The sequence below is a fragment of the Gracilinanus agilis genome, chromosome 4 (assembly GCF_016433145.1).
Source record: "Gracilinanus agilis isolate LMUSP501 chromosome 4, AgileGrace, whole genome shotgun sequence".
NCBI classification, from domain to species: domain Eukaryota; kingdom Metazoa; phylum Chordata; class Mammalia; order Didelphimorphia; family Didelphidae; genus Gracilinanus; species Gracilinanus agilis.
The window spans coordinates 369160722-369184750 of NC_058133.1; the positions used below are offsets into that span (position 1 = coordinate 369160722).

Genomic DNA, 24029 nt, shown 5'->3' on the forward strand with positions numbered 1-24029 from the left:
ACATATTATGAAAACCTAAAAGCACTACATGCCATCTATTATTATAAAACTTGTAATTTCATTATATAATATAGGGCACTCCTGTAAGGAACTTTCTCTCAAATCTATATTATGAAATTATATTACAATATTATGAAGTTGACTGGGGCAGAAAGGTGGAATAACTTACCCAATAGTCACATAGTATGTTAGAGGTGGAACTTGAACCCACATCTCTGACTTCAAGGTTAGCTCTCTATCCACTATTTTAGGGGTTAGCAAACTATAGTATAGGCTAGTGGTTCCCAAACTTTTTTGGCCTACTGCCCCCTTTCCAGAAAAAAATATTACCTAGCACCCCTGGAAATTAAATTTTTTTTTAAATTTTTATAGTAATTAATAGGAAAGATAAATGCACCTATGGCCATCACCGCCCCCCCCCAATCGCTGCAGTACCCACCAGGGGGTGGTGGCACCCACTTTGGGAATTACTGGTATAGGCCAATGGCTAAATCTGGCCTGCTACCTATTCTCATTTTGGCCCATGAATCAAGAATGATTTTTACATTTTTAAAATGTACTTTCAAAAAAAATCTTAAATATTTTTTATGTAACAAAGATTCACACAAATAAAAGCTCAAAACATGACAAACCAGAATAGGGAAAGAAATAATTCTTTAATACAATTGGAAAAACTGGATCACAGCATGAAAGATTAACTTGGAACTCTATTATGTTTAAATTCAAGGTAGGTCAGAATTTAAACAAAAATATATCTAACATCAGAAGAGAATAATATTTTTATCAACTGTGATGAGGAAATGAAAAATGTAGCCCTAAAAGTTGGCAAACAAGAATTTCTCCAAAGATTCTATGATATATAAAAATAGCTGTTTGTTAATCCACTGAACATTATTCAAAGAAAAATAGACAAATGCTCAGGAGAAAGCCACTTCTGTTATAAACATGAATAGCTGTATATTAGTCACTTTTATTTATGTGGGAGTTATCTACCACTACATGTGTTTTGGTCTTCTATGTGTGAGAAGTTCTCTGTAACAGTTGAGAACTTAAAATGTATATAAAACAAGCTTTCAGCATCTATCTTTGAATCTTTACAGGTGAGTTGGTTCTTACCACAAAACAATATTAATTTCTCAATATTTTTAAAGAAAGTCTTGGAATAAAAGTAGGAAGTATCTACAATTTAGTCTACTGATCTCAAAACTCTTATACAATCAAACTTTTCTCACCTATGTCTTACTTAATAGTGTATAAGTTGCTAGCAAATAAGGGTGCCACAGAGAGAGAAACAGGATAAATTCAAACTAGGCAACAGAAAAATGGTAAAATGTAAATAAAGTCAAATTTCCATATGAACAATCTTCAAGCCAAAGGATGGAATATGAGCCATTTGCCAGTACGAGGTGAGTAGTGAATTTATAGGCAGAGACTTATTTTTCCAGGAGTGATTCTAGTTGTTCCTCCAAGGAACTAAGCTGTTGCTTCTCTCTTTCTTCCTGTTGTTTGAGCTCATCCAGCACAGCCTGAAGACGAGTCTTGAGTGCCAGATTTTCTACTTTGATAATGAGGTCTTCCTGTCGTTTTGCTCTCCCCTGGGTCTCCTGGAGTTTCCCTTTCATTATATCAATCTGTTTCTGAATTCCCATAACCATCTGATTTGTTTGCTCGTTTTCTTGGCGCTGTTCATCAGATTCATCAAGCTTGTCTTGTAGCTGCCTCTCTAGGTCTTCCTCAGTGTCAATGATGTTTATATCTTCATCATCATGAGGATCTCTCTCATCTTCCTCTTCACTACTGCTGCTAATGTCATTAAATATCTCTCGAAGCTCATCATGTTCTGAGGAGCCATGGCCCTGCTTATGGCCACTCATTCCTGGAGAGGAAATATCTAAGCCTGCCAGGGAAACTTGGTTGTCTGCTTCCTTTGTTTCATCTTCTGCAATTACCTCCCACCGGGTACTGACAGCTTCTGCATCTGTACTTAGAAGCCTTTTTACTTCTTTTTCCACATCTGGTGATTCAATATACTTCTTCTTGGCTGTCTTACGGAACCTTCTCTTTCTGACATTCTTTAGTGGCAGAGTGATACCATGGTTCCAGATGAATTTTCTCTCCCTGTCTTTATCTTTCTTCTTACTTGCTTTTGGATCAGTAGTAGCAACTGGTTCTTCTGGAGGTGGGTAAAGATCCCCCTCCACACTGCACACAAGCATCTGGCAGATATCTGCTGTCTTGTAAAAGGTTTTTTTATCTATGGTTTTCATGGATTCAGTAACACAGGGAAGGTCAACCACCTTAGCAGCTAATGGAGCACGATCTACCCTGACAATTCCATGACGTCCATCTGCATGTAATTCAATGGTTAATTTATCTTTCAGGTTAACACTTCCCGACTGTATTGCCCTTCTCACAGTGGAAGCATATTCTGGGGGTAAGCGTAATATGAACTGGCTTTCCAGCTCATGGGGAGCATCTTCTTTGTTTTTGCTCATCTTTTGTTTTGTAACAGTCATTTCCTCTTGTCTTGTTTCAGAGTGAATTTTTGTATCATTCAGAAGCTAAAAAGTAAAGAAAAAAGTAAAGTAAAATACAGCACATAAAATACACTACAGCTTGAATACATTAGGAAATCAAACTCTTAAAAAAATACTTTTGTTGTTAAGCAAGATTCCACCAGGATAATCTAATTCAATACTTCCTCACAAATCTTCTAAAGTATGTGTAGGTAGAATTTGCTCCCCAGAACTATCTTATCCAGCCTCCCATTTGCATCCTTACATTACCTGTGTATGCTATGAGTGAACGCACTGAAGATAAAAGTTTTGGTGTAACCCGGCTCCTCTCTGTTCTTGGAATGCGGCTGTGGGTCGGGGGAAGAGCTTGGCAGGAAAGTTTACTCACATGGTCATGTGTAAGCTTTGTACTTCTATTTTTTATTTCTTCTACTTCAAGTGATTACTAATAAATCTTATAAAATATAGTACTTGGAGTTATTGACACTAATTTAAATCTTACAAGTATTTTGTCCAGTTTTATGAATTTTAATTTTTAGCAGCCAGAAGGCAATGAAACTGAAATGAAATGAAGTCTAAACTAATTATTTGTGAATAACTTTGGTAAAAAGTGAGGCTCTTGAAAATGAAATGAAGTTACTTATTTCTCTGGAAATTTGGCAAGTCTCCACAACATTCAATAAAAGACTAGTTTCAAAGTCTTTATTTCAAACTAATTAATTACATAGAAACATACATATCATATATAGGATATATGTAGGTATGTGGTGTTTTTTTTTAACCAGATTACTTCTGTGTGTGATTAAATGAATAGAAGGCTTTCTAAAAGAATGAAACTACTGAAAGAAACTGAACTCTGTACCTCTTTTAGAACTCCCACTTAGCTTCCGCTGCATCCTACACTGTGAGATTAGGGCTCAACCCACTGCTTCAGCATATTCCTACAAGATAAAAAAGCTGCAGAGGAAAAACACACACACACACACACACACACACACACACACACACACCCCAACAACAAAAAAAAACCTGTCATAAATTTTTACCACTTAATTCAATGAAGATTAATGACAGTCTCACACCAATCTCTTCTCTTCCCCTAGCCCAGGATTTATAGGAAGAAACGGAGATAAAAAAAATTGTCTGTGATCTACACTGGTGAAGGGTTTACTCTCACAAACCAGAGCACAGATTCACTTAAGTCCTGAAATATGTGAAGGGGACATACCTTCCATTTCTTCAACTGGTAATAAAAATGCTGTCATACAACATATCTGAATATATACATTATCACTTTTTGCATAATAAAATGCAATAAAAATGAAAAGGCAAGCAACGGTATAGGAAAATATATGTAATAAGTAATAAATACTAGTGGATCAAACAAAATATTCATACAAACACATAGTTAAGATATATACTTTAAAAAACCTGTAATGTAGATTGTAATCCCATTACTGAGGATGGTATTTGAGAACTGCTATAGTCAAAAACTCAAGACTGGCTTTTCAAAACTTAGCAAGGATGGTCCCTGGACAATGTATGACTGAGCTAGAAACATTTCCAGCTTGATATACTTTGCCAGAGCTTGTGTTAAACTCACAGTGCTTTAGCAATGAAGCATCAGAGTAGGACTTTTAAGGACATAGTAATCCAGAATATAAACAATCTTATGAGAAAAACAAACCTCTAAAGCATTGATAAAAAGTACATATATCAATATAAATGACATTTAATATGTAACATATTTCATTTTCAAGAGACTCACTTTATACCAAAGTTATTCACAAATAGTTTAGACTTCATTTCAATGTTATTCCTTCTGCCTGCTAAAATAATAATACACAACAGTATATATACAAGGACAGATACAGTAAATAATCACACTCAAAAATGCATGTCCAAGGTCACTAACAATTTAAGGAAAGCAAATTAAAATGTTTTCAGGCACCAGTATGTAATACCAGTATGTAGATAGCCTGATATAACAGAATGACTTGGAAACAAGATAGACCTAGACTCAAAGCCTATTTCTAGACTTAACAGATGTGAGGTAACACTGGGCACGCTACAACCTAGCTAAGCCTCAGAATCCTCACCTATAAAACAGGGAAATAATATTTTTAGATACTTTGTAAACTTAAAATATAATGCAAATATCAGCTATGCTTCATATACTAGACCTGCAAAAAATAATGCTCAGACCTGTGTGATATAAAGAATGAAAAACTGGAGACAATCTGACTTGCCAATTAAGCATGGATAAGCAGCCCAATGAGAATACAACAATTAGAAATGATATGTGTAAAATATGTGAATGAATGAAAAAATTCATATTAAAGAAAATAGAACAAATTCATTTTTCTTTATAGCTTCTGGACCCTGTAGTGCCTTGCAAAAAGGAAATGTTTAGCAGATGTTTGTTGAATAAAGACTAGAACATCATAGTTACGGTTACATAATACATCATAGTTATGGTTACATAAATATATATAAAACATATGTTCTAAGTGATGTTGCAAGTTCCCAAGGGCACAGGTATATTATAATTTTATTAGAAGTCTGAATTCTGACTCCTATATCCAAATGACATCACCCACCCAAAAAAAAAAAAAAAAAAAGGAAAACAAATTGTTTCTCTTATCCTGTGTTTAGGAAAAGGCAATTTTTTTGTTTTGGTAAAAAGTAAAGATTGGCAAACCTTCACCTCCCACTACGGCACAGATCTTTCCACCATCCTACCTCTTCCCAGTTATATGGGACAATTTGTGCAAAGGCACAGAAGTTAAAGCTGATTGCATCTTTTTACTGTGGATTCCAAGTACTGATTGTAGATAACAGCAAATAGGTCAATTGAAATGGTCCAAAAAGTTCTAATGTGCAAATGTCAAGCTGAGAAGTAAGGAACCTTTGACTCTAAGATCAGTACTCTTAATCACTACTCTGTGCCAACACAAATTTTCATTGTCTTCCTAGGATAAAATATAGACTACTCAGAATGACACATAAAAAGTACTTCAATCTGAATGCCACCTATCTTTCTAGCTAAGCTTCATGTTATTTCCTTTAATAGGCTTTATAGTCTGGCCAAAATGGCTTACAAATTCAAGATTTCTACCTCTAGTTTTGAAGTCTTTGGAAGTCAGATTAAATAAGATCCACCTAGATGGTAAACTACTTAAGATTAGGTACTGCATAGCTTCTTTTTCTATCTTCAATGCTTAGAACAGTGCCTGGTCCTTAGCAGGTTTACTGATAGGTTCTTTCTGAAGACTTGAATGTATTTTTTCATCTCTGCCTCTAAGCCTCCCTGGTTTCCACGGATCCAGCTTTTGTACCATATCCTACTCCAAGGTTTTCCTGATAAGCTCTTTACAGTTTAGAGAGCATATTTCCTCCTGAAATTACCTTAAGTTATTTGTGTATGTTGTATATTTGTATGTTGTAATCCACTTCCCTCAGGAAGCTAGCAAAATACATTCTATACAGTAAATATGAAGAATTGATTTTGAAATCTGAGGCCTCTCTATGAAATCAGGTTTTACAGATTCAAAAAGAATTCGAATACTTTAAGGATCTGTAATTTCACTGGGGTGAGCACTGCTTCCACTGGGGCAAATCTATACTTGGGTACAGTCTTTAACATCAACTTTTGCTCTTTTTCTGCACTGCTCAATAGATTTTTGAAATCCATAATATCATAATCCTATTATGTGTTACATTATGACACTGGGTTGGTTATTAAGTGCAAAGATCATAAGATTTAGAACTAAGGCTCTAGGTTTGAGTCCCCACTCTATTTACTCCCTATGTTCAAACTATTTCCTATGTTCAAACTATTTCCACTAGATTTCTAGTGGCTTTTAAAAAGGTACTATCCCAAATTATAAATTAAGTACCTTACAGCTTTGGAGTCAGAGCCAATTTTAGTACGGTAATATAAAATCTCTTTTGAGCTATCTATTATTTCTTAAAGGATATGGATTCAAATCCCAGCGCCTCATTATATAGGAGCGGCGTCTCCTTTGGTGAGTAACGAATTCTTTTCAATGCTTTTTCCTCAAAAAAAAAAAATGGGAATAAAAATGACCACAATCCACCTTTTTCACAATTACCGTGAGGGTAAAATGCTTAAGACTACCTACCTGGCATTGTCCTCATAATCAAATGAAATAGTGTCAATTTCCCCTTCAAAAAGGGGGGCCTCCTCCCAGAAGGAGTCGGCTAATCTTCGCAAGGATTACAAACAAACGCAATCGCGAACCACAGGGCAGCCCGGTAGGTTACACTCAGGATGGCGGCGCCTCCAACAGCCCAAGGAGCGCGAGAGCTCCACCGATCACGTGGCATGAAGAGGACTCTCGACGGGAAAAATCAAGGTTCGCACTCAACTTCGCCAATGATACCTAACGGGTCTCGTTCCTCCCTTCGTGAACCTGTTTCTATTTCAATAAAACAAAGGTCCTTCTTATGGCGGTTACGAAAGTATTTTCCAGGTACCATACATAACTTACCTCACAGAAATAGGAGAAGTGAGTGTGCAACAGTCGCTTTTCGACCCCCGATATAAAGATTTAACAACCGGAAGTTAGGGGGAAGGATGCTCTAAAACCGGCCCCTCCCACTCACAGCCTCTTCCGCTGGTAGCCTGCACGCCCCACCTCCCCGAGCTTGACGACAGCACGCGCGACCCTCAGTCCTAATGCATCTATCGCCGATCAGCAATCTGCGGCTCTCTGAATGAGAGACATTCCTCTCTGGCAAGAGGGTGACCGCTGGGAAGGCCTGATCTCCCGATCCAAAGTGACTCCGCCCAGTAGAGGGCTAGACTAGTTTTTACTTGCTGGCCAGACTCGAGCAGCCGATTGGAGAGCGGTAGAGCCTAAAGGAGGTGAGGGGGCGGGGATCCCTTCTCCCCCTTTTCTCCTCCTCCTCTCCCCACTCCCTCGCCAGGTCCCCGCCTGGAAGTGAACCCCGGCGAGTCTTAAGCCAGGGCATTCTGCGCCTGCGCCCGCCAACCCGGCGGGCCCCGGGGTTCCAGGTTCGAGCTTTGAGCTCTCCATGTCCAATCGTTCCATGGGCCAGCGGTTCGGGCCACGATGACGGATTACAGCGAAGAGCAGCGCAACGAGCTCGAGGCTCTGGAATCCATCTACCCGGACTCCTTCACAGGTGACTACAAGAGGGAAAGCGAGGAAGGGGGAGGGGAAGGGCTGCTGCTTGATGCTTCTCCCCACTCCCCTCCCCCCCCCCCGCTCCTGGCACAGACTCCCGGTCAGCCCCGCACCGCAGAGGTTCTCCCCTGGGGGCTGCGCACGCTTCCGCGCGCCTGAGTCTCCTCTCGGGTAAGGCGAACCTCGGCGCTGCCTCTGGCTCCGGGCGGAAAACCTGCGCCAGGGTCCTTCCCACCCCTCGGGCCCTCCATCCCTCCGCAGAGGGAATCATTTGCTTTTTGAGTTACTGGCTGGAAGGGGTCTCACCTGTCCTCTTCTTCTGCGGGCACGTACTGGGCCGGGCTCACGGCTTCTCCGCCCTTGGTCGAGCAGGGCCCCTGCGCGGGGGCGTGGAGGGTGCGGGGCCTGTAACTAAGTGGCAGTTTAGTTTCCATGCGGCAAAGAGCAAGGTATGCAATTTGTGTAACATTTGACAGCGTAAGTTGGCCTAGGTAGAACAGAAGTTATTAACCTGCGGTTCTTAAATTTTTTTCACACGTGTGTGCCTATACATGTGTATATGTGATCACACACATCGATATATATATACATGTAGAGAAATGCTCACGTATATGTACATATACATGTGGATATATACGTACATATATTTACATGTGTGTGTTTAAAAGTCCACAAGCCTCAGATTCAGAATTCTTGTTCGTATATACATATATATGTGCCTATATATACAGATGCGGTTTTTATACATATGTAGTGCTTACGTAATACACCTATATAGGTATATAACAAAGTGTCTCAATTTTAAGCTTAAAATTGCACTGTGACTTTTGAGACACTGTATCTGATAATGTATTTGTAATCCTTTCTTTTTTTTACACACATATTTTACATTTCAAATATTTATAAATTAAGCTTACTTTAACTAAGAACCTTTGACTAAGGAGAGATCATTACCAAAATTGCACGTTTTATTGGAGTTAAAGTAGTTACTTGAATGTTTTCATTCAGAGGTAAGCTTTGTAGTCCTGTCCTCCCTTTGGTTTAGATCTAGGAGGCTTGGGTGAGTCATTATAAAGGGTTGCGTTTCTGAATGTTTTGCAGCCAATCTAGACCAGATATTAGTTGCTATGTTTCTTTCTCCAGGTGAGGTAACAGGACCACAGAGGTGTGAATTTCATAAGGCATAACCTCAGTAGCCTGTGAACCTGGGCAAGTCTCATCTTTTAAACTGGGATGAAGTGATTATTCTACCTTACCTCCCAATTTGACAAATTAGGAAACTTGAGGCTTAGAGGTTAAATGACTTAAATAAGGTCATAGTATAGGATTTAGAGCTCTTTTTTTTTTTCAGTACCTACCTTCCAGGGTTACTGTGAGGAACAATTCAGATAATTTTATAAAACTGCTTTATAAACCTAAAAATGACATAATAAATATTAGTTATTGTTATCTATATGACCTAGCCAAGAGATCTTTAGCAAATCAACCAGTCTCAGGGTCTCAGTTTTGTCATTTATAAAATGAAGGGGTTTTATTATATGGTCTTTTCAGCTCTATGGTCCTATGCATAAGTCATTTATTCTTAGGCTTCAACATCTTTATCTTTCAGACTGGGGGGAGGAGGGAAAGCATGGCATGTGTTGGATATGGACTAGACCACCTGTTATTTTCTCTGAGCCTATGTCTTGCCTGAGGTTATACCAGAGAATATGGTGTACTAACTGAATCAGAAGACCATAATTCCAATTCTGCCTCCGCTGTTTAATGATTTTTGATTCTCAATTTCCTAAAATAGGTGATCTGGAAGGATTCCTTTCAATTTGAAATCTTATAATCCAGGCCTCTAGGCTCCCAGCCCTGTGCCCTTTCCCAAATGTTACTACCTTAAGTAGTTCGCGGAGCTTATTATATTCAAGCTTTGTAGAATAGTCTTGGAATCCTTACTAGTGTATTCCATGCAGCCCTTTCAGTTGCCCTTGGGCAAGTTGTCCTGAAGCAGTGGAGCTTGGGCTGTGATAATATTCTGAGATAGATAAAGTTTAAAAGTGTCAATACTGTGGAATGTACCTCCTCTGCATGTCTCCTCTGTGGGAACACACTCCATTTTTTCTAGCTTACTGTGTCAATATGTATGAATTTTCTTTTTTAGGGGAACCACAAAAATGGACAGCTGTTGATTATATTCTTATGCATAAAGTGAGATGGTTTTCAGTACTTTATAACTAAGATTTAGAACATGTTCCATATTTTGAGTGAATGTAAAAAAAACATAGGTTTTGCCATTCTTTTTTCTCTCAGAAAATAGGATGTGATTCATTTGATAATATTTCATAAACGGCTACAGGTGCAATATTTTTTAAAGATAAAAACACTTGTAGATTTGGAACGGTTTTGTTTCAGACTCCAAGTGATAGAGGATTTTTAATCATTGGATTGAAAGGCAAGTCATGAAACTTTGGCTTTTGCAATGTTCTACAATATCAACTTAGTCCCTCTAGCTTTAGTCACTGTTAGCATTCATAAATTAAGCATGATCTGTAATAATCATTAGTAGCAATGGGGAATAAGTAGATTGATATTGTGATTCTTGAGACCTTAGGAAACTACTTTGTTTAAATGTTTCTAGTTCCCAGTTAAAACCTTTGCTTATTTAAGAAAGAGAGTTTTGAAATAAAACATTTGTCCCTGTGAAAATGTATAGAATTGATACATGTTATCCACTTATTGTATTTGTATATTGTTATTTTTGTGCCAGTTTCAGTGAGGATGAAGCTTTGCTATTAACATTGTCCAAAGGAACACAAATTGTAACTATTCTGATTTTTATTTCAATCGCGAACTATTTGGTTGTAGTTTTGGAGTCAAAAGCCAGTATGCTTTTGGGTAAATTACTTTTACTTTCACCTATTTGGGCCTAACTAGCTAATCTTTAAAGTCTTTTCCAAGTCTAAAATCCAGTGATCCAATGTTACTGTTTCTTTTTTTGCAGACCAACCTAGCTAAATTCAGAAGACATTGTATCTCAAGGTTGATTATGTAACACCAGAGATTTGTCCTATCAGCAATAAAACAACTGAGGCAGAGTTTTGGGCAAATAACTATTGTGAAGGGACTTAAACAAATAAGATCCCATACCTTCCTGAGGGTCTGAGATCCCTTCTTGCTCCAGGGTATAACATTGATACCCCTTAAGTTCCAGATAGATGTACAAGACCATCTAGAATCTAGATTCTAGACTGGTAAAGTAGAAAATTACATTCCTATTGGTGGATCACAATCAGGAAGGATAAGGCATTGACTGCTACTGGCTTATATAAAAAGTCAGAGTCCAGAAAGAGATCAGTGCAGGTCAAATCATATAGCAGACGACCTTTGGTCCATAGAGTTGAAGTCAAGTTCTGCACGATGTTGGCCATTTAGGGGAAGTGGCCAGGGAGCCCCTAAAATAATCAAGAACCTTCCACTGAACCTTACAACATCTCTATCACATAGAACTTAAATGATCAAGTTTAGGGCAGAGACCTTTAAGCTATGGTCAGGCAGGGGTATGTCCTAACTAGGTTACAGCCTAACATAAGAACCCATTCAGCTATTTAAACTAATCTAATTATTCTTAATTGCATCACACATTAAAATTGATTATTCTTAACTGTCTGAATGTATATGAATGTTTTCTAATACAAATGAAATAATCACTGCCCTTCTGGAATCACATTAAACTTAATAATACTGATTGAAATTCAAGATAGGAATAAAATAATTGATTCAATAATAAGAAAGGAGTTAACCCAATCAATAAGAAGAGAAGGATTAACCCAGATAAAAGTAGGGGTCAGATCATTTCTCACAGTTGCTACCAGATGGTAAAGTTGTTTGTTTGGCACAGCAAGTTATGAAACAACCTTCTAATATCTATAAAGACTGCATTCTGCATTAATGGATATTTTGAAGTACTAAAAAAAAGTTATATTTAGCAATGTTGATTGAAATGAAGTAGATACACTGAATTATTCAAAGTGATTTTAAGGCCCTTATCATAAAGCATTTATTAAGCTAAGGCATGACAATTTTCATTTGGATCTAGGAATCATTCTCCCAAATTGAGGAGCTTGATTTAATTTTCAGTGAAACAGAAAGATGAGGGAAAGACACACGGTATTGAAGGAAATTCATTCTCAGGCTCAGGTCAAGAAGTATCTATAGATTCATAGTTTTAAAGTTTAGAAGGGACCTTAGTGATTGTCCAGATCATTTGTATCCCCAAAAGAATCCCTACCACTTTTGACTGGTCATCTATGCTGGGAAGAGGAAAACAAGGCAGAGGAATCACTCCTTTCAAGAAAGGTCTTACAACCAAGTAGATGGCTAAGTGGATTGAGAGCAAGGCTCAGACAGGAGATCCTGAGTTCAAATGTGACCTCATACACTTTCCAGCTGTATGACCCTGGACAAGTCATTTAACCACCATTGCCTAGCCATTACCATTGTTCTGCCTTGGAAACAATATACGATATTAATTCTAAGACTGAAGGTAAGGATTTTATAAAAGAAGAAGAGGAAGAACAAAAAACAAGAACTAGAACCAGAATGCTTCACTGAGTTCCCTCAAATGTTAGAAGAACAGAGGGCAGCCTTCAGCATTTTGGGAAAGTCAAAAATATGGATCAGTATCCCACAAGAAGGTATTGAGTGGTAATAATCTGGATTGCCTGTGGCAGAGATTATGAATTTGTCAAAGTATCTAGGTAATTGTGAATAGGTATAATGAATGTCAACAGTATCAAAAAGTATGACGTGCTGTATTACTGGTGTCCAGTGTTGTTAAACTTTGCAATAAATACATCTTTCTCACTTTGTGCTCTAGGTACTTTTATATGACTTAAACAGACCCAGTCCTGTCTGTTAGTTGCATTTCTCTGACAGCTTCAGTTTTCATTGATTGATTGTATTCAAGATTTGTATGCTTAAGTTTGATAGGGTCTTGACAAAAGAATAGCATCATGCTGATAAATTTTTCTGAAACTGATCATAACATGCAGACCTTTAGCTCTGTGTTGGATGTTATTCCCTTCTTCCTTCCCCCTCTTCAAGTAATCTTCTAAAATGTGACCTAACTATTCTGATCTTATTTTCTTCATAATCAAAATGTCAACTCTGGTTGGGCGGAAGAATTAATTTGTAACATTTAGTTCAAGTTGATACATGACTTTGGTTTTCTTTAGGCCAGTAAAGTAACCCTCAAGCTCCAATAGTGCAAATGGTACACAAGGTGCTACAATTAATCTCTACCCTCTTCCAGTTTTGCCCTGTGGTAACTCCTAAAATAATTATGAGCACTTGAAAGAAGATACTTTAGAGATCTTCTACAACACTTTCAAAAAAAAAATTAAGTGCATATTTAAGAGATGTAACCATCATGGAAAAACAGTAAGTTTTTTTAAACTGTGTGAAGAAACATTCAATCTGAAATGAGAGACGTAGTTTACACAAATAAATTAATAAATTCAAAGTTTAATGGGAGAAGGGAATTACTTTTTGAGGAGAGATGAAGTGGGAATCAGGGAAAGCTTTAGGGGGGGAAAAAAGTGACACTTGAATGAAAAGGAGTGTTGAGAGACAATTATGAGAAGGGGGTTATTTTAGTTAGAGTGGTTGTTCTGTGCAAATCCCTGGAGGTAAGAGAGTGGCAGATGAGAAGGACTGATTCCTACGCATAATGCCAGTCAATCAGTGTATTGATCTTGAAGTCTCCTTCAAGACTTCAAACATACCCTGAAATTTTTGTCTTCAGTTTTATTCTTAACTGTAAAATTACTATATTGTTGTTTATTTGTTTTAATATGTAATTATCTCAGTCCCTGGACACAAGTTAGGCTGTTCTATGGTCATGTTTCCACTTGAAATGATATAGAGATAATGTTGCAGATGGTGGTGGCCTGGAATGTGCTACATAGATCTTTTCTTCTGGAACCTCTTTTAATTTGTTTCCAGTGGAAGTGGAGGGTGGTGTTGGTGATGAGCTGAGGGGGTGAGATATGGAAAAAGGCTTTGAGATTAATCTCAGTTTTTAGAAAATATACCTTCTTCAGCAGGAAGGTATTATAGATTAATAGATTAATATTTAGTGTTTGTGTTTGTAGCTGTCTTAAGTGCTATGCCAGAATAGAAACTAGATACAGTACTTCTTTTTCATGAATGAGTTCTAATAAGGATGTATTTTGACCCATGTCAGTGATTTGTAGAACTAATTTATACCTGGAAATGATGAAATTAAAAGTTGTTGCTTAATTGCGTGAAAATATTCTAAGGCATTATATACAGTATTAACATTTCTTCCTAGACTAACATATCTAGTTGATATTTTTAAACTCAACTCAAGAAATGCTGCATGTTTTTTCATTTAAGAATTTTGTTTTCAAATTGTGTTACCCTGGGCAAGTCACTTAACCCCCATTGCCTAGCCCTTACCACTCTTCTGGCTTGGAACCAAGTAGAGAATATCATCAAAACTCCCTTATTGTAGCATATTCAAAAGGGAAAAACATTCTTCTTGGGGCAATATTCTTTAATTTGCTTCTGTTTATATTTTCTTACAGTATTATCAGAAAATCCAACCAGTTTCACTATTACTGTGACATCTGAAGCAGGAGAAAATGATGAAAGTAAGTGTATAGTTCTACTTTTGATTTCCCCCAAATTCTCAATTTAAATTCTTGAGGTATTTTAAGAAAGGTAATGATTGGCAGTTAAGCAGCCAAGCATTAAATCAAGAAGTCTCAATTTTATCAAATGCAATAGAATGTTTTTGTTGTATGTATACTTGGCAAAGAAAAGCAATAGAAAAAGCATGAGATAGAATCTGAAGCACTTGATTCTTATCCTGGCTTTTCTGCTAGTTAATAATGTGACCTTGGGCATATATCACTTCTTTGAGCCTCAGCTTCCTCTTCTGTTAAATGATGGCCTGCATTATATGTTTTCTAAGGTTCCTTTTCAAAAAGTCCAAGTACCAAGACATGAACTCATCATTTGTTCATGAATATTGAGTATCTTTTGTGAGCATTCATTATATAAATATTAGTTTATTAGAGAAATACAGAAGGTAGACAGCAAGATATATATTTTCCCTCTAAAGCTTCTGTCCTTTAACTGCCACTCATTGGAGATGATTTGTTAATAAACAGAACAAATAAGGACCTTTTGGACATTTTGGACCTACATGAGTATTATTTCTGGGCTTCTTGGTATTAATTATTTTTTAGTGTTGGGGTAAGTGTGCTTAAAAGTTTCAGGATGTTGTAACAATAGCACAGGGCTTGAAGTTGGGAAGACCTGGGTTCAAACCTGGCCTAAGACACTTCCCAGCTGTGTGGGCAAGCCACTTGACCCTGTTTTCCTGGCTCTTGCCCTTCTGGAGGCTTAGAGTTATTACTGCCCCCAAGAAAGTAAAGGTTTTTGAAAAAGATAATTAAGTATAATTTGTTTTCATAGGAAGCTCCAGAGCTCCATGACTCAGCTTAAATCTTTGGACTTCAGCTCTGGATGTTCATTTCTTTATGTTCTGCTACTTTTAGGGAAAGAGTAGCATTTCCCCCCACACCCCTCCAAGCATTCTTTTGATTTGCACACTGATATTCTCAGAACAGGTAGCATATATGAGTAGATTGCAATCTGGCCTATGAGCCAGATACTTCTGTTATATCTGATACATCTTAAATCCTGCATCTGACACCCTGGGTAAGTAACTTGACCTTTCAGTTGCTCAGGCAACATCCTAAATTGTAGCAAAGGTGTTGATCTTTATTAATAGAGAAAATTTCCTCTCAGGGACTTCTTTATACCATTGAAAATAATAGGTCCAGTCCCATCCTATAAACAGAAAAACTGAAAAGCTAAACTATAGGACTGAAAAAGAAGTTTGGGAGGGGAGATCTGGATAGTGTGGCTTCAGCACTATTAGAAGTAAAAGGTGCCTGGACCATATCTGAGCCCCTTGTGAATTTGACAGGCTAGTCTTGGTTTATGTTTCATGTTTGCCATACTTTCTAGCCTTAATTTGGCTTTCCACTTGAGAATTTTTTTCAATGTCAAGTTATTAAATTGAGTTTCTGGTCTTAATTACTCTCATGAATTCTCCCAGTCATACCTCTGTTAACTGAGTTCCAAATGAATAGAGCTGAGCCTTGGATAATGGGGAGATAAAATACTGAGACTTTTTCTGATAGCCAACCCTATCGCTCAGTATGATACCTTTAAATCTTTAAAGATGGAGAAGTAGGAGGAAAAGGACCCATGGAAAAAGGGAGATTGCCCCAAGGAGAAGGGTAGTGAAATTCAGAATTGTCATGGAAAGTTGCCAAACCAAGCTATTACTGATTCAAATATTGCTTCTACTGGCTACTTTTTAATCATCATCCCCCTGGCTTCCAGAATTGAGGCTATGGGTGACCCTGTGTCTCCCTGATTCAGTATGGTAAAGGACATGGATAGTGAGATAAGCTTATTGATTTGGTCTGTAAAACTGAATAGAGAAAAGCCTAAACAAAAACCACGTATTGAAATCAGTGACAATGTTCTTTCTGTAAGAGTATGCTGATTTATAGATATTCAAACCTGTTAGGATATTCTTTTTGCTCATTAAAGACTCTTGTCTGCTCATTATACATGGAAAACAAAAAGAGTCCCTTCCAGCTCTAAATTCTGATTCTGTAATTAGAGATGGCCATGGTTTCAGAGTATGATTTTCACTTTTGCAGAACCTTATCAGTTAGTGTTTGGATTACATGAGAATTTATTTGCTGATATTCACTCAATTAGGTTATGTATCTTCTTCCTGTTTAGTCACTGGAACTGCAAGAAAGAAGGTTTTGTTAAGTTTTAAAATTATTTCCAAATTTACTATAAAATAATGAAAACAGTCTTTCAAAATGTGTAGGAGAAGCTATTATTGTTAAAAAACAAAGACTGTTGTCACTTCAGTGATCTCTAATGAATCCTAATGCTCAAGTCACTTTCACTGATTCACAGATGGCCAGTTTTTTTTTTTTTTAATTAAAGGGGAAAAACCATAGTGCTTTTTTTTTTTTTTAATTTTAATCTCCCTACCTCTATTTGCGAGGATGATTTATTGTTATACCACTGGTTTTCGTTTTTATTTGTGCTGTTCTACAAAGCAAATGTTTCTTATATTTATGTCCCAGTCGATGATAGCTTCTTCATCCAACAAATAGCTTTGCTTTTTATTCTATTTGCAGAACTATTATGGATTAAACTGTTGATTCAACAAATATGTTGGAAATAATGTGCTGTAAATTTTAAGATGTTAACATGATGCTTTCCTTTTGTTTCTTAGCTGTCCAGACAACCCTTAAATTTACTTATGGAGAAAAGTATCCAGATGAAATGCCTCATTATGAAATATTCTCCCAGGAAAACCTAGAAGATAATGATGTTTCAGATATAGTAAAATTATTAGAGTTACAAGTAAGAAAAAGGAAACACATTTTGCTGTTTTCTTGTCTTTTTTTTTTTATTTTAACGTGTGTGTGTGTGTGTGTGCGCGCGCGCGCGTGTGTGTGTGTGTGTGTGTGTGTGTGTGTGTGTGTGTGTGTCAGACAGACAGACAGAGACAGATTTGGACAAAATCATAAATGTCTCTAAAATTATTATTTAAATCTCACAAATTAAGGTTTCAAGAAAACATCAGCCATCTGACCTTGTCATTGAACTGAAACTGTTCTCTCCAGCCTTACCAATGATTTCTTTCTTTCTTTTTTTTAATCCTTACCTTTTGTCTTAGAGACGGGATTGTCTTTTGCCTCTTTTTCATATCTCCATCCCTTAGCACAGTGCTTGGGATATAATAGGTACTTAATAACTATTTATTGACTTTTTTTACTGGACATTCAACCATTAGGGAAATCTCTTAGCCTTTGTTTTTGGCACCTCCCAGGGTGCTAACCTGATTAGTAAAGAGAGTTTTCTCATTGTGGGAGTTTCCTATATCAGTGAAATTATAGGCTTGGTCCCTCATCTCTATTTATATTGTTAGTGTTTATAATAAGAGGCTACTTGGATGGATCTTCTAGTAGACATTTTAAAAAAATTGCTTTTCTTTGGCCTTGTAGGCAGAAGAAAACCTTGGTATGGTAATGATCTTCACTCTGGTATCAGCTGTTCAAGAAAAACTCAATGAAATTGTAGATCAAATTAAAAATAGAAGAGAAGAAGAAAAGAAACAGAAAGAAAAAGAAGCAGAAGAAGCAGAAAGGGTATGGAGAAGACTTAAGGTTTAATTTATAGGAAGTAGTTTTTCATTTCCTAAATTCATATTTTTATTGGTGAAGTACATCAACAGGAAAAAATATAGTGCCCCTTTTTCTTTGGTTAGCGGTAGAGGAGATAGTACTGATTGGGGTTCGATCAGTGGAATTAAAACTCAAATATTGCACCAAAAAGTCTTAGTGATATCAAATGGGCTAAAGGTGGTTTTGTAGTATCAGTCTCTCAGTCAGTTTAAACATTCCATATAAATAAAAGTCAATAAAATATAATCCTTTGTGGAAAGGATTTTCCTAAACTACTATGTAAAAGTTGCAAAGATTGTTACAAGAATTTTAGGAACTATAAAATATTAGGTTCTTAGTATTACACATTAGTATGATACAAGTTAATTACTTTTTAAAAAAGACAAATTGGCCACAAATTACTTTCATTATTTTGCTGTGTGTAAGTGGAAATTTGATGCACCTGAGCTGTATCCTTTTAAGTTATGTGCTCACTTTACATCTTTACGTTGAGAGATCAATCAGCGGGGCTCTTTTTGGGCTTTGCTTTTGGTAAAGTGCTGCAGGTCTGAATCTTTGACTCTGTGCTCTGCTCATTTGGCTGAAGGAATCCCTTTCTCTATTTTCCTTAACTTTTGTAATAATAAAATCATTAAAGATTTCTCCCAAATACCTTTGAATCCTTATATGAGTAGCCTGTGAAAAAGTTTTGACAGGCAAGCAGAAAAGAAGTTAATTATTATTATTTTTTAAACCCTTGTACTTCGGTGTATTGTCTCATAGGTGGAAGATTGGTATGGGTGGGCAATGGGGGTCAAGTGACTTGCCCAGGGTCACACAGCTGGGAAATGGCTGAGGCCGGGTTTGAACCTAGGACCTCCTGTCTCTAGGCCTGACTCTCACTCCACTGAGCTACCCAGCTGCCCCAAGAAGTTAATTATTTTTAAACATTTTCTTAGGATTGACTGAAATATATTCATTTTACTTCCCTTCTCTAGTTACCAGTTGGTAACTTTTCGGTATCCTGGAATTTGGGAAATGGTTAATTTTGGCTTTAGAACTATGGACTTACTTCTCTGGCCCTTCTATATCTGTTTTTGTTTTCTAAGCAATGTTTCCATGGCACTCCTGTAACAATTGAGAATTTCTTAAGTTGGAAGGCCAAGTTTGATGCAGAGCTCTTAGAAGTTAAAAGGAAAAGAATGAAGGAAGAAGAACAAGCTGGAAAAAATAAATTAAGTGGTATGACTTTGTTTTCTTTCCCTCAGAACAACATGTTCCATATCCCAGCAAGAAAAAACACATTTGAGAAAATTGTTTTTAAGGGGGAAAATTATATTTTGTATTGTGAGAAAAATGACAGTACCTTGTAAATTTTTACATAGTAACACTCCAATTTTTGTGGTATCTTTATGAAAAGGAAGGTGGGAAGATAGTATTTTGCACGTGGAGAAAAAGGCATGTGATGTAGTTGATATTTATAAGCTTCTCAGTGGCAGAGTTAAGCTGCATTATGCTTTTCATGGCTAAATCAATTTGTAAAGCTCACCATGTTTCCTTTTTTTTTGTCACAGCATGGTATAATCTAAAGAGTTCTGATTTAGAAAGAACCTATGTGCAAATCTGGACTTACCGGTTAATACCCATGGGATTGTGGGTAATTCATTTCTGTGGGCCTGACTTCACATCTGTAAAATGAGAGAATTGGACTAGATGATCTCAAAGGGCCCATTCCATAGTCAGGATGACCTGACACTTCTCAAAGATCATAGATTTAGAACTAGAAGAGCTCTTTAACACTCATTTTACAGATAAGAAATGAAGGCCAAGGGAAGTTAAGTAATTTGCCTAATAGGTTATACAAGTAGTAAATGGCAGCACTTTGATTCAAACCCAGGGCTTTTTACTACAAATCCCAGACACTTTCAGCTCTGTGAACTCTAGGCATGTGCTTCATTTCTCTGGACCTCAGTTTCCCCTTTTGTAGAATGGGGGTGATAAATAATAGCACTTACCTCCTAGGGATGCATGCAGATGTCAGATGAGATAATGTATATAAAGTGATTGGTGAATCTGCCGGGATTGCTACATAAATGTCAGCTGCTATGATTTCATGCTAATTGTGAATAAATCTCATAGATCCTTTGGCCATTATATTGGATAAATTCCAAAATCCATTGAAATTGAGTGGAAGGAATGCTTGATTTTGAGTCACGATTCTGGGTTCATATTCTAGCTCTGCCACTTAACTGCCTGTGTGACTTCCCCTCTTTGAGCCACAGTTTTCTCATTTGTAAAATAGGGAACTAAATGGCCTCTTAAAGCTCTTTCAGCTCAATATTTATTACCCTAAAATGAGAGAGCAGCATATTCCTTTTTCTTTCATTATCATTCTAGAAAGGTTTGAGGTTTTTTTTTTGCTTTTTTTTCTTTTTTCTTTTTTTCTTTTTTTTTTTCCTTTTTTTTGCCTCAGAAAACTATTTACTTTGATGAAAATGTACTGATTTCTTTCAGGAAAACAGCTATTTGAAACAGATCACAATCTTGACACATCTGATATCCAGTTCCTGGAAGATGGTAGGCCAGCTATTTGGTTTATTTTTTTAAACTATGACTACAACTGTAATATGTAAAAACTTGATAGTTTGTATTGTCTTCTCCATCATATTCAATGTAAAGTTCTTCCTTCCAGTATAAAAAGACATCAGGAATTTAGAAAATCATTCTTTACCATTGAAGATATCTATTGACTTTATTCATTTAAGCTAAGCAATTATATTGCAATTGTTATTAACTTTATTAACTTTAAAAAATTGTTCTGAAAGAACAAAACTTGAGCAAGAATAGTATCAGTTTTTTTTTGTTTGTTTGTTTGTTTTATTTTAAACCCTTAACTTCTGTGTATTGACTTATAGGCGGAAGAGTGGTAAGGGTAGGCAATGGGGGTCAAATGACTTGCCCAGGGTCACACAGCTGGGAAGTGTCTGAGGCCAGATTTGAACCTAGGACCTCCCGTCTCTAGGCCTGGCTTTCAATCCACTGAGCTACCCAGCTGCCCCTATAGTATCAGTTTTTAAGTCAAGAAAAAACAAATTTTTAAAAATTTAAATTTTTAAAAATTCAGCCCCAGTACTCAATGCTCCATTTTTCCTCAGTTGTTCTACATAAATTCATTTAATCTTAATTTCCACGTCCTCTGGTGGCCTTAGAAGAAGACTCTTTAAGATTTCAAACACTGAACTTTTTTCATCTGACCCCAAATGTCTTACTTTTTACTGCTCCTCCTCTTATTTCTGCTACATTTGATTTTCATTTTTGCTTTGACATATCTTCCCCCAATGAATGCTTGCTTTCCAAATCTATTAGTTAACCACATTTTGACTTTACTAGTCTTCCTACCCATATCATACCTTGTGACCACCCATTTTATTGTTACCCTTGAATAGCACCTCCCCAGGTGCTGGTGCCCTTTCCCCAGAAGTTACTTTGTTCATATTTTGTACTCAGTTTTATGTTCCCTGCCCCAGTGGAATGTAGACTGCTTGAGGGAACTGTTTGATTCTTGATCTTTGTATCCTTAGCATCTAGCACAGTACCTTATTGAACTGAATTGAACCAAGTAGCACAGTGGCTAGAGCAGCAGGCCTGGAGTTGGGAGGACCTGAGTTCAAGTGAAGCCTCAGACACATCCTAGCTGTGTGACCCTGGACAAGTCACTTAACGCCAATAGCCTAACCCTTACCATTCTTCTGCCTTGGAATTCATATTTTGCATGGGTTCTAAAATAGAAGATAAAGAATTTTCAGGAATAAAGAGGTGATAGTCTTGCTGTGACTTGATCAGTTAGAGCACCTGTGGAGTTTTATGTTTAGTTCTGGGCAGCACATTTTAAAAGACAATTCATAGGAAAAACTAGGACAGTGAAAGGTCTTCATGTCTTAAGGTTAAATTGAAGGAAACTGGACATCTTAGAGAAGATTTGGGGGGGGGGGGTGCCTGTTATCTCTTAAGTATTTGAAAGGCTGTCCTCTAGGAGAAAAATTAGACTTATTTTGTTTGAGAAGGCAGAAATAAGTGATGGGCATAAGTTGGAAAGAAGATCTGGTTTTGTTATAGATTCACTCTGAGATTGGATAGTTCCACTGCATAATAAGGAGTTCACAGTAGACCAGTTAACTTGGTTTTATTCTTTAGGCCTCAGGCTGTATCTCTAGCTGTGGCCAGCCAGCTGTTCAATGCATGAGTTCTCAAGGGATCTTGGATGGAAATATGAAAATGTGTTCAAATTAGTCCACTTAAAAAATTCCTTGAGTTTCTACTGTGTACTTCTCCATATGCAAATCTATCAATACTGCCAGTATGGAAGTAGACTACAACCTAAAAAACAAACATAAGCCCTGCCAGTGATCAGATTATTAGTCTCATCTTTATCTCAGTTAATTAAGTTATAAAGCACCTCTTATGTGTACTGATACAAAGAAGATATATAGGCTTAGTTCATAGTTTAGTGTTGCAGGGGCATTAGTGAATAATTCATTTTAGGAATAATGTAATTAAATGGATTTTCATAATGTGAATTGAGAGTAGTTGGGGAGAAAGCTTGATGCATCAAAAAATAATGAGAACTACATACACATCCTGTTTACAGAATTGTCTGCCTATGGAAGAATCATTTTCCCTGGGCCCTGGATCCCTCTTCTGTCAAGGTGCTCTAAATCTATATAATCCTTTGGTCCTAAGGAAACTAGTCATTGTAATGCTGAATATAATATGTATGTACCTGTTATCACAAAAACTCACTCTTACTATCATACAAAGCAAAAGTTGTGGGGTTTGAATAATATTTAATCGTTTGCATTTCCATGAGGAAATTTAGAGGTTCTATTTAATCATTCCAATGAGTTGCTTCTGACTGTCCCTTTTGTTCCTGAGGAAATAATAAAAAAATAGAAATTCTCTTTTCTTTACAGCTGGTAACAGTGTGGAAGTAGATGAATCTTTGTTCCAAGAAATGGATGACTTGGAACTAGAAGATGATGAGGATGATCCTGATTTTAATCCAGTTGATTTAGAGAGTGACTAGTGTGGCTCAGCTGACTAATGAACTGGTGGTGTCAGCAGTGTGCAAGTCCCCGTCCTTGTATCTCTACTTGCAGAGAAGCTGGAATGCCACAGCATCTGTGGCTTTGCTGAGCGTGTGTTGGTTTCCTTTTCTTTTTTCTAAGAAAAAAATAATTTTAATTTTCAGGAGAATATTCTTCTGATGACTTTCATCATTGTACTTTAATAAATTGACTTGAAAATTTCAACTGTAAAGTATCTGGTGCAATTTGATGGCATCAAGCAATCAGCATGTTTGTGAGCAAACTAGGTCAGAATGGTGGAGGAAGGTCTATGCCGACTAAATGTGACTCATGGATGTCCTCAATGTGGAGATCCATGGAACATTTCCTGGGGGGCGTCTCAGAGTTCATCTTTGATGAAACTATAGTGATGAGATTCCATATCCTGTATATGGAGTAGAGAATAGGCAGATATATGAAGTAAGAGGATCAGTCTAGTACCACTAACTGTTCTAGGCCCCAGCTTCTTCATGTATAAAGTAGGGGTTTGGATTAGATGATCTTTAAGTTTCCTTCTAGCTCTAAATCTTGTGATTTTTTTCTCCCCTCTGATCTTTCATAAGGTTCTTCAGATAGGTATGATCAGATATGATTCTAAGAGACAGAGTATTAATAATGGAACACTTACTCTGCCAGACTTCACATTCCAGTCTCAATTTGTAAAATTATTAATAATGCTCAAAATGTCTGCTAGTCAAAAGATGAGATAACTTAGTCCTATGGTTTAATTAATTAATACTACAAAGGTTTATATCTCAAGATAAATGGCTTTTCACTGATTCTTTTTTAACACTGGTAATCTCTGTAGCAGGGGTTCTTAACCTTTTTTTGGAGGTCTGATAAAGCCTTTGGACCTCTTTTCAGAATGTTTTTAAAAATAAAAAATACATTGGATTACAAGGGAAAACAATTATATTGAACCACAGTTAC

General features: G+C 36.9%; 2 protein-coding genes across 4 annotated transcripts; one reads left to right on the forward strand and one right to left on the reverse strand.

The window, feature by feature from the left end:
* Nucleotides 1-637: 637 nt before the first annotated feature.
* LOC123247784 (transcription initiation factor TFIID subunit 7) lies at nucleotides 638-7104 on the reverse strand. Of its 3 annotated transcripts, XM_044676802.1 has the most exons (3): nucleotides 4285-4302; nucleotides 3379-3457; nucleotides 638-2561 (listed from the first exon to the last, which is right to left on the reverse strand). In XM_044676802.1, the coding sequence occupies exon 3, from the start codon at nucleotides 2514-2516 to the stop codon at nucleotides 1434-1436; it is 1083 nt and encodes a 360-aa protein (XP_044532737.1). In that variant the 5' UTR covers nucleotides 2517-2561; nucleotides 3379-3457; nucleotides 4285-4302; the 3' UTR covers nucleotides 638-1433. The 3 variants fall into 3 exon arrangements, with proteins under 3 accessions (XP_044532737.1, XP_044532738.1, XP_044532739.1); XM_044676803.1 differs by lacking the exons at nucleotides 3379-3457; nucleotides 4285-4302 and adding an exon at nucleotides 7031-7104; XM_044676804.1 differs by lacking the exons at nucleotides 3379-3457; nucleotides 4285-4302 and adding an exon at nucleotides 6662-6831.
* Nucleotides 7105-7385: 281 nt separating this feature from the next.
* On the forward strand, nucleotides 7386-23285 carry RWDD1 (RWD domain containing 1). The gene is made up of 7 exons (XM_044676805.1): nucleotides 7386-7688; nucleotides 14287-14352; nucleotides 17043-17173; nucleotides 17818-17961; nucleotides 19086-19218; nucleotides 20491-20553; nucleotides 22947-23285. Exons 1-7 carry the CDS (start codon nucleotides 7616-7618, stop codon nucleotides 23057-23059), a joined length of 723 nt encoding a protein of 240 aa, XP_044532740.1. The 5' UTR covers nucleotides 7386-7615; the 3' UTR covers nucleotides 23060-23285.
* The last annotated feature ends 744 nt before the right edge of the window (nucleotides 23286-24029 follow it).

Bases quoted from the DNA above. Each gene is read 5' to 3' on its own strand.
- LOC123247784 (XM_044676803.1), bottom strand. From the start codon at position 2,516: ATGACTGTTACAAAACAAAAGATGAGCAAAAACAAAGAAGATGCTCCC.
- RWDD1 (XM_044676805.1), top strand. From the start codon at position 7,616: ATGACGGATTACAGCGAAGAGCAGCGCAACGAGCTCGAGGCTCTGGAA. The intron at 14,353-17,042 runs GTAAGTGTATAG...TTTGTTTCTTAG, and splicing joins AGCAGGAGAAAATGATGAAA to CTGTCCAGACAACCCTTAAA. The intron at 17,962-19,085 runs GTATGGAGAAGA...TTGTTTTCTAAG, and splicing joins AAGCAGAAGAAGCAGAAAGG to CAATGTTTCCATGGCACTCC.